General features: G+C 35.1%; 1 protein-coding gene across 1 annotated transcript; it reads right to left on the bottom strand.

The window, feature by feature from the left end:
• Positions 1–2,171: 2,171 nt before the first annotated feature.
• Positions 2,172–3,673, bottom strand: LOC104247102 (FCS-Like Zinc finger 2-like). Its single transcript, XM_009803051.2, has 2 exons — positions 3,212–3,673; positions 2,172–2,910 (listed from the first exon to the last, which is right to left on the bottom strand). Exons 1-2 carry the CDS (start codon positions 3,544–3,546, stop codon positions 2,721–2,723), a joined length of 525 nt encoding a protein of 174 aa, XP_009801353.1. The 5' UTR covers positions 3,547–3,673; the 3' UTR covers positions 2,172–2,720.
• Between the last annotated feature and the right edge of the window lie 7,204 nt (positions 3,674–10,877).

Below are 10,877 nucleotides of genomic sequence, written 5' to 3'. Positions count from 1 at the left end.
GCTTGTTTCAGCATATTTGTCGGATTTTGTAATTTTGAATTTGGAATTTGAATCTGGTTCAAATCTGGTTTGCGAGAGGCGATCTCAGGAGAGACGGACTGATGGAGGAGATACGGAGAAGATCTGGAATTTGAATTTGGGTATGTTTGATGCATCTTTTATATGTTTTGGAAGGGGTATAATGGTCATATTATTACGGATTTTTTGTTAGTTGGTTACGAAATCAATAGTTTTTAAAAATAGAGTATAAGTTAAAATGTGGCATAAAAATAGGGTACGACTGCAAATCTCCCTCTATCCAAACACTCAAATAAGCCCAAAAGTACTTTTAAGCTGGTTTAACCAGCTTTTAAGCCAATCCATACATCTTCTTGCATTTGTCTGGTTTATCTTTTTTTAAGAATTAATCCAAATAGCCGTCCATTCAATAACTTAAACTAATAATGGTCAACGAAAGTATAATATACGTATAATGTATAATTAATATATATAATTATGCATAATTAATATATAATTTATATATGCGACAAAAAAAATAAACAATAAATATCGCATATTCTTCCCCCGACTGTCATGGGCATGTGAATTTGGGTCGGTAAGTTTCATTATCGGATCTTCCAAAAATTTTACTCCCACTTTTTATTGCATCAGATGGAAGTTTCCTGAGTATAAAAAACAGAGAAGAAAGAAAATTATTCTCCCTCCATTCCATATAAAAATTTAAACACAAATTAAATTAAAATGTTTATTTTATTTTAATAATAAAATTTTATAATCACACAAATATTATAATATATTTAAGATTGTGAAATTTAAATTTTTTAAGATATTATAACATTTAAAAAAATTAAGACCATATAATACTATGACATATTTAAAATTATAATTTTTTTTTTTATTTCTTTCTTAAGCACTTTATACCCAATCAAACAACGTCACATAAGCTTTATGCCTATGCATATTCTCACGCGAGACCTCAAAAATCCTCCCAAATCGCAATGGACCTACGCTTTTCTCTTCGTATTTGCAATGAGTAATTTAATGATCTGTAATTCCCTACTTTCATCTTCTACAATTAAAAAGCTTTCAACGCCAAATTTTAATAGGCTTGAAAATTTGTTTAAACTATTTATCGTTTTATAAAAATAAGAAGCTATCATTTATTATAATTTTCCGGGATCTATCCTAACGGTTTCGATTACTAGTAAAGTATTAATTAAATGAGATATTTAAAGAGACATAAAAAAAATAGTTTAGACAAATACTTTCATAATTAATCCTACTAATTTTCTTATTATAAATATACAAAAACCTTAAAAGACAAAGAATATAGATGAGAGTAATGTTCCCCTCTAACATCTTTCCATATAAAATATTGTGCTTTTAAAATTCTTTTCTTCTCAATTATTTCGCTATAGCATTCATGCAATGTTCCAGCTCCTTAGCTTTATGTGATTTAAATTAATGAACCTCTCCACGTTCACATTCTAAACCTTATTCTGTCGACTTTGAAATTCTCAGTGTCAGGAGATGACACGCCTGTATAATGGTACCCCTGTATTGTTTTATTTGCATATTTGCTGCTATCTAAGGAGGATTACATAATTACGTACTTCTAATATTTTGATGAAATATAATCCTAAGCACCTGTTATGATTCTTCTATATTTCCTTTTTTTATTTACTCCTTTGATATACGCCTGTATAATGGTACCCCTGTATTGTTTTATTTGCATATTTGCTGCTATCTAAGGAGGATTACATAATTACGTACTTCTAATATTTTGATGAAATATAATCCTAAGCACCTGTTATGATTCTTCTATATTTCCTTTTTTTATTTACTCCTTTGATATACCATCCTTTTTGTCTTTTTAGTACTGGTATTTACTTAACAAAAATTTTCTATGTATCTTTTTTTCTGCACGAATATTGAATTATATCGTTTAAATTACTAAGGAGAACGGGTATATAAGCCATCGGACATGGGACTAATCTGATATTCACGTGCATAGTCCAAAAAAGGTTGCCCTAATTAATTAACGAGATACAAATTTGTGATATCAATTATCATGTATCGTTAAACCATATCCTGTTGAGTGACAATTATTTGAAATTCTATACACGTCAAGATGAGATGGTGGATGATAAACATAATACACGATACATGTGTTGGTACAAAAGGAATAGCCTTTAGAGGAGGAATTTAACATCAACATAATTTCTTTTTGTCGAGCTAACTTATTAACATAAATTGAAATGACATAACTAGAAGAAAATAACTATGCACGAAGTTGTGAAAACTAGATATTCATCCTTGCTTCACATTTCAACGGTGAAAAAACTTTAGAAAAAAAATTATAGACTTGAGTAGCCCACCAAAAAAGGAGCCACTGTCGTTATGATATAGCCAAAAAAAAAAAGCCCCTCCACTTCGATATCATCATTTACATATGATTTACTAAAGAATTAAGAAAAAATGGAAAGGAATTAAAGACTCTTGTCATTAATTAACTCTCCTCCTTCATCCTTCTCTATAACGAGGACGCTTTTAGCTTTCACCAAATTAGCTTTGTCTCATTGGTAGCCTTTTTTTTTTTTTCCTGTTTACATTAATTATTTGATGTTTGTAGATAATTGATGGAATGAGCTTTCTTCGATTCCATCCTATATATAGTGTTACTTTTTTTTTGGGGGGGGGGGGGGGGGGAATTTGTTCAATCAAGCAGCAGCTACCGTGTCTCTGGGGAAAGGGTAATTTTGTGTTTTACCGGGAGAGTTACTGGAATTTCTCTGGTCATTTTTTCTCAAGGCCTTTACAGAAGCTGAAAGATTCAATCTTTTCTCCTCGGATTCATCCATTTCTATCTGTTCTTGCCTGCACTCTTCACTACAGAATGGAGTATCCCCTCTGCATCATAAAAATATAGAACAATCTAATTCTTGTACTCATTTAAATGTCCAATATCGTAAATAAGAACCTAACCACAATTTGCCAATCCACGCTTGCTATAACCAATTCACTTATATATGATCTGGTCTATTAGTAAACAAGAATTTCTTTACTCAGTTTCTTTAAAAAGATTGTTTTTTCTCTAAACATAATTTTAAAAGATGACCAGTTGCGAATTTAAGAAAATCCACCCCCACCCCCCACCCATGAAAAATTTCAATTTCATTTGACCTACGTAAAGAATGAAGCGAAAACTAACCTGTACATGAAGATGTCTTTGTTACTACCAAGTTGTTTCTTGCAAAGAAAACAAGCTTCCAAGAAATGGGGTTGTTGTTCTTCAAATCTAGTTTCACAAAACCTTCTGCCACCAGCCAATTTCGGAGATGACATTGAGGAAGAGGAAGAGGAAATGGATGAAAGATTCCTAAGGCTACTCTTCCTTTGTAAAGAAGTATAATAAAGAGGCCTAGAAATCAATGGATTGTGATTGCGATGATTGTTCTCTGAAATCTCAGCTTCTATTATAGCTAGAGAGGCAAGACCATCGTTTTTGTCAAAGAAAAAAGGACTTCTTCTTGTTCTAGTGTCCATTTAATTTCCTTGTAAAGAGAATGGGAAAGTGGAAAATGTTTGGAGAAATGGAGTTTGGAAGAGAGGTGGGTTATAAAGAAAGGTTGGGTAGATGATTCTTAGAGACCAGTGTAAAGTATTAAAAAAACCATGGTTTCTGAATTTGGTGCAAGTGAATCTATTGGCCAAGAATTCTTTGTATCTTGCCCTACTTTATTTTTCTTTTAATTATTGTTTACACTTTCCTACAATTATATCCTTATTTTTTGTCATTATTACATCTTTACCATTATAGTACAAGAAACATAAGCTAAATGAAATTGTAGAACTAAGAACGTTAGATGGCATCGGATAGTAATATTAGGAGATATGGAGGGCAAGAAGTAAAAGAAAAAGGTACTGAAGAAATTGTCCCAATGTGGCCTGGAGCTGGTAGTATTCCCGAGACTTGCGACCTAACGGCACATGAGATGCTTTGCCTTCTAAAGCGCAAAAGTTACAACGGGCCGAGCAGGACGCGGGGCCCTCAGCCCGGACCCGCTCCATTGTTGAAAAAATTATATATGTGGCGCCCTATTTGATCGTCCTCATTTAATCTATACCTATTTTTTTTAAATTTTTAATTTGTACCCACTTTTTAAACAACTTCAGCCCCATTTTTCCTCGTCAAAGTTATATCCACCTCTTCTTTCTCAAACTTCTCATTCTCCCTTTTCTGCAAGAAATCTGTTACGGCTATGTATATAATCTGTATTCACAGAACGTTTTTATCTAGGATTTCGTTTTCAAGAAATTAATAATCATTTTTAGAAAGAGCCTCTAGTACTTGGGATTTTTCCAACATAATTTGTGGAGAAACTTATTGCTATAGCCAGAAGCATAATTGAAGCAAGTAGAAAGCTAACCTTGTATATGTAAATTATATGTTTCTGTATTCAGAAAAAGAAAAATTTGTGTTGTCTTAATGTATAATAGAACTGTATAGTGTATTTTCGAATATCAGTTGCTTAGCAATAAAAATGGCTGAGCAAAGCTCAGTGCGAGTTAGACGAAATCAGGTTGCTGCATTTAAAGTGGACGATAACATAAAAAGCTGATTTTTCCAGAAAAACTTCAGCTCTAGAGCTGAAGTTCGCCAGTTACAAACAAAAACTTCAGCTCTAGAGCTGAAGTTCGACAGTTACAAAACAAAAACTTCAGCTCTAGAGCTGAAGTTTGACAGTTACAAAACAAAAACTTCAGCTCTAGAGCTGAAGCTTACAAACAAAAACTTCAGCAGCTGAAGTTCGACAGTTACAAAACAAAAACTTCAGCTCTAGAGCTGAAGCTTACAAACAAAAACTTCAGCAGCTGAAGTTCGCCAGTTACAAACAAAAACTTCAGCTCTAGAGCTGAAGTTCGACAGTTACAAAACAAAAACTTTAGCTCTAGAGCTGAAGCTTACAAACAAAAACTTCAGCTCCAATTACAAACAAAAACTTCAGCTCTAGAGCTGAAGTTCGACAGTTACAAAACAAAAACTTCAGCTCTAGAGCTGAAGCTTACAAACAAAAACTTCAGCAGCTGAAGTTCGCCAGTTACAAACAAAAACTTCAGCTCTAGAGTTGAAGTTCGACAGTTACAAAACAAAAACTTCAGCCCCATATGCTGAAGTTATGCGAAAAAACGGGCACACTTGCAATTTTTTTTGTAAAGCGGGCACGAGTTAAAACGTGACAGCAAGTATAGATGCAAATGTCCCTCCATTGTTTTGGGCTTTAATTTTAAAACCATGTTACCCTCCAAGAGATATTTTGGGGCCGTTCAAAAAAATATTAATTTTATTACTATGAAATAGTAGTAAGACCAATTTTTAGGTCAATCTAAATATGTCAATTAAATTAAGGAAAATTATTATATATTGAATAAATATGTGATATATTAATTGAATTGGTACCAATGTTTATGTGACGTATCAATATTATTGGGCTTTGGAAAGTTTTGCCCTTTCTCCACTTGCTTCAAACTAGGAATTAGGGGGAGATTTTGCTCTTCATCTAATTATGAAAAACATTGGGGTCACGTCATAAGATGCTTAACGTTTTCTACCAAATTCTTTTGTCGTTTTCTTCACTTTTACTACTGTAACTTGTTATAAAATCATGGCCGTGGGACCCTAATCTACCCCTCATTCGTTGATCAATCATCATTGTGGGAGTCCGGAACCAAAATGTTATTTTTTTGGACTCAAACTACACAAATAAATGGTAAAAAAAATGACTTTTTTATATATTGACTCATAATACCGGGCGCTATATACTAACAATAACGGAATCGTTAAGGTATAGCGCCAGGTATTGTGGCGCTATACTGTAAAAGTTGATATGGTCAGGTATAGCGTCACAATACCTGGCGCTATATATACAGCATTAATGTATAGCGCCAGGTATAGTGGCGCTATACATAGATTTTTTATACCCCTCGCCTTCTTCTCCGATTCCATCCACCATTATTTTAAAACCCTTCCCCTCTTCTTGGTCCCCCACCATTTCTGCCATTTTCTTTAAAAAAATAAATAAATTTGGGCCCCCTACACATAAAACTCGAAGAAAAAGTGTCCCACATTCGAGTAGAGTTTCGTGCTATTGTTGATTCACAATTCCGGAGTCATATTTTCAATCTTTTTGCTTTGCCAAAATTCTAAATCGAGGTATTTCGATTTATTTTAAGTTGAAACATTTATAATAATGTATATTATTTGATTTGTATGAGTTCTATTTCGGTTTGTGTTTTTTTTCTCGAAACTAGCATGTTAAATTTATCCGGATTTAATATTAGTGTTTTCTAAAAAAAATAAATTAGTAAAATAAATTTGTCTGTTAATATCCTGATTTATATATATGTTTTTTCATTCCGTTTTGTATTTTATTTGCAATTAAATTTATTTGTTGTTTATGCTTAGTTTAGATTATTTTTTAGCGTAGTAAAATCCAGACCTTTTTAGCGTAGCAAAACGTAGACCCTTATAGCGTAGTAAAATTTAGAGCCTTGTAGTATCTTATAGTAATTTGTACAATTTAGAGCCTTGTAGTAGTATCTTTAGAGCCTTTTAGCTTAGAATTCCTTTTGTTTAAGTATCTTATACTCGTAGTTGAAAATGCAAACTTTGTACAATTAAGTTAATAATTGTATCAACACACATAATTAGTAATTTGTACAATTAAGTTATCAAAAAATATGAGTTTAAATTATAATAAAAACATATTATTATATATATATATATATATATATATATATATATATATATATATATAATTTGTACAATTAAGTTATTATAAAATATGAATTTAAATTATAATAAAAACACATAATTATATATATATATATATATATATATATATATATATATATATATATAATTTGTACAATTAAGTTATTATAAAATATGAATTTAAATTATAATAAAAACACATAATTATATATATATATATATATATATATATATATATATATATATATAATTTGTACAATTAAGTTATTAAAAAATAATAATTTAAATTATAATAAAAACACATAATTATATATATATATATATATAATTTGTACAATTAAGTTATTATAAAATATGAATTTAAATTATAATAAAAACACATTATTATATATATATATATATATATATATAATTTGTACAATTAAGTTATTAAAAATATGAATTTAAATTATAATAAAAAATACATAATTATTAATGATAGTTAATGATAGTTTACAGTTGACGACATGGACGCGACTATATATCCCAGCCCCCGGACGTTGGATCTATTAGCCCTACAGCCCCAGCATAGATCCGAGTATATATGGGACGGACAGTTGCTTACGCAGACTTTCCGGGCTAGGAGAGTGGATCTATTGTGAGATTTTTTGAGTCCTCCCCGCGTTCTACATCCCCGCGTGGTCCATTACTTGGAGGAGATGGGATTTTATAGGATTATTAGGATTGGCCGGATACAGCTCGACTATGCTTTGATCACGGCCTTGATTGAGCGGTGGCGACCGGAGACGCACACTTTCCATTTTCCCATCGGCGAGGCCACCATCATACTCCAGGACGCTGAGATTTTATATGGCCTGTCCGCTGATGGCTTGCCAGTTTTACTGCCTGCGACCATGACATATTATTCGCGGCAGGCATATTGGGATATGCTGCACATGCTTACGGGTTTCATGCCGGAGGACGAGGCAGTAGCGTCTGGGTCCAGTCGTATACAGTTGGTCCCCATTAGAGACCACCTAGTGCAGATCCACCATACTATCACCGATGAGTCTGCGGATGTGGATGTACAGCGATATACGAGGCTGTTGTTGCTCCTTCTATTTGGGGGGGTCTTGTTCCCGAACACTTCAGGGAACCTAGTGAGCCTCCATTTTCTGCATCATATTGCCCAGTTCGAGGATACATCTTTGTACAGCTGGGGTGGTGTTGTCATCTCATATCTGTACAGGTAGATGTACCAGGTTTGTATCGGCACACAGAGAGACATTGGTGGCTTTCTGCAGCTTCTACGGGTGACAACATATTCAAATAATATGTCCATTAGTTACAATTCTACCAAGTTATAGTTAATCTTATACTTTACGTCAACTTTGTATGTTAGGTTTGGGTCTGGGAGCAATTTCTGTTGTTTCAGCCACCTCTACCACATCTACCGGCTAATGTAGAAATTTCACAACTCCCTCTAGCTTGTAGGCGGGTTATGCGTCGTACTCTTGCACGAGAGTATGATGCCCATCATAATCTCCCCCTTTGCAGGGATGTGTTGGATTTGCTGGAAGACGCACAGGTGAATATCTAACTAAACTTACCTGTTATAGATTAACTTAGTGATGCGCACTAACGGTTTGTGTTCTTATTTGATAGTTCATCTGGACGCCGTACACCGATGAGGTGATAGGTACCCTGCCAGCGTATTGCAGGTTTGGCCGACATATTTGGAAGGCTTCTGTCCCGCTCATATGCCTTGATATTATCGAGCATCATGCCTCCAAGCGGGTATTTTGTCAGTTTGGCCTGCCGCAGCCTATACCGACTCCGCCTGCATGGCATGATTTACATTATGAGAGGGATGATCGGTCCAGGGCAGAAAACACATTTATGGCATAGCTTAACGAGCAGTTGGGTACCTGGGACATGCGAGGGGACTTGACCCCACCTCCACAACACTTTCCTATTCCACGTTATATGGCATGGTACTGCACTGTTTCCCAGCTTTTTATCGGGAACCCAGTTCATCAGGCACACGGTCGATACGTCCCATACGCCGGGAGACACGAGGCCCTGGTATGTTTTCTGTTATTATTAGTTATATAACTATAACTTAGTGCCAAATATGTAGTTTATATTATTTACTTTGTGCAGGCGATTGAATTGCATACCGTCTATCATATGGGGCAGCAGATGCAGAGTTATGTCCACGATCCTGTGGCCATGTAGGAGTATAGTCGTCGATTCATGGATGTGGCTGCGCAGACACTGCAGCGAGCCCGATCGGATCAGCGTTTGGTACACGAGGCTGATTATATGGACCCAACAACGTACCAGCTAGGCCGTGGTATCCCACGAGTTGGTGGTGCCGGACGACGTGGTCGTGGGCGGAGAGGAGGTGGTCCCCAGCAAGGGGGCGTTGAGGCTCCTACTGATGATGTTGCTGCTGATATGGCAGGTGGCATGCATGAGACGGACATGCCGTCTTACAGCCTTGGAATTTATTGCACTCCAGTGCATTGCAGGTGACCCCATCGGGTCAGTTATTGATCACAGGCTCGGATATTCAAGGAGTGGATTGGGGTAGATACTTCCCAGGCCCGTCTACCACTGTTGAGGATCGACCGACCCGAGATTTTTATAGTGGGCACCGACTGAGTTATGGCTCCACACCACATGCGCAGGTATGAGTTTATTAGTATTGAATTTGAATTTGTGTTAACTGTAACTTATTTATTTTCTTTAACTTTATTAATTTCCCTTTTAAGGCTTCATGCGATGCAGCGATAGATGACTACATTCAGGATCTAGAGACGATGATGGTAAGACAATATAAATTGTTATGTAATTTTCTATACTAAGTTTCATATTATTATGTAGCCTTCTACTGGAGCTGACAGCACCACCGATACATGTCATCGTGCGCCGCATCCAGCTATAAGGAGACGACTTGATGATGATGATCCTGATAGTGTACCCGGGCGGGAGGGGATGCGCCTCAGGCCAGCGGCTGCATTGAGACACACCGGATGCGGGACACATTGACATGGTGTAAATAATATTTTTGTATACATTAACAATATTATTTAATCGAATATGCGCATTACTTTTTTTAGTTCTCCATTCGTTTGATAGTTTCATAAAATAAAATTTAGTACAACACAAGCACTTAAACTTAACTTCTACTTCAATTAAAATAAAATTTAGTACAACACACAAGGAAAACATTACTACAGTACAAACACAATCACAAACACAAATATAGCAGGCCAACATAATAAAAATACATGAAATATGAAAAATACACTAAACACATACATGCCAATGTTTAGCCCCGGTTGCTATTTATTCTCCGCTCCAACCACTTAAATCGTTCTTCCAGTTGTTCTTTTTCTTCTTCTACCTCTTTCAGTTTCGCCTTCACCTCCGCAAGTTCTAGGTTATATTTTTTTTTCGATCCTTTTGTGCTTCAAAATTCCATTGTGTTTTCCATTTTTCTTCTCCCACCTCCTTCAGGTTCGCCCTCAAGTCTGCAATAATTCTATTGCTTTCTTTTTCATGTTCCTGTTGTCTTAAACACATATTATGAAGAAACTGGAGTTGTTCTCTGTAACATTCCTGATAACATGGTTCATCAACTCATTCTTGAAAATCACAAATAGGTTCGCCGGGAACCTTGTAAAACTGGTTCATACAGTGCCAGTAGCGGCGTCCAACTTCACCACCTTCTCAACAATTTTGCATCAAGCATGATTTTTCACAGTTGCACTTTGGTGGACGAAGAGGTTGAGCCATTTGTGTAATATTTGCTTTTAGTAAAAAAAACCTTACCTTTAATAAAATATTTGCTTTTAGTAAATTTTGAGCACACAACATAACTACAATGAGCCCGTTATTTACAGGTGAGACAACACCCACATAACATACTATCTAATGGCGCTATACTTTGCGTGTTAAATATCATGATGTTGACAAGACAATTTTATGTCAGCTGGTCGGCTTTTTCAGTTCGACAAGACAACACACATATAACGGACTATCTAATGGCGCTATACTTTGCGTGTTAAATATCATGATGTTGACAAGACAACTTTATGTCAGCTAGTCAGCTTTT

Source organism: Nicotiana sylvestris, chromosome 6 (genome assembly GCF_000393655.2).
Source record: "Nicotiana sylvestris chromosome 6, ASM39365v2, whole genome shotgun sequence".
NCBI classification, from domain to species: Eukaryota; Viridiplantae; Streptophyta; class Magnoliopsida; order Solanales; family Solanaceae; genus Nicotiana; species Nicotiana sylvestris.
Note: the sequence above shows the minus strand (reverse complement) of the source record. Positions and strands in the feature narration are given on the sequence as shown.

Coding starts and splice junctions, on each gene's coding strand:
- LOC104247102 (XM_009803051.2), bottom strand. CDS start 3,546: ATGGACACTAGAACAAGAAGAAGTCCTTTTTTCTTTGACAAAAACGAT. Junction 2,911..3,211: donor AAAGACATCTTCATGTACAG/GTTAGTTTTCGC, acceptor TTTATGATGCAG/AGGGGATACTCCATTCTGTA.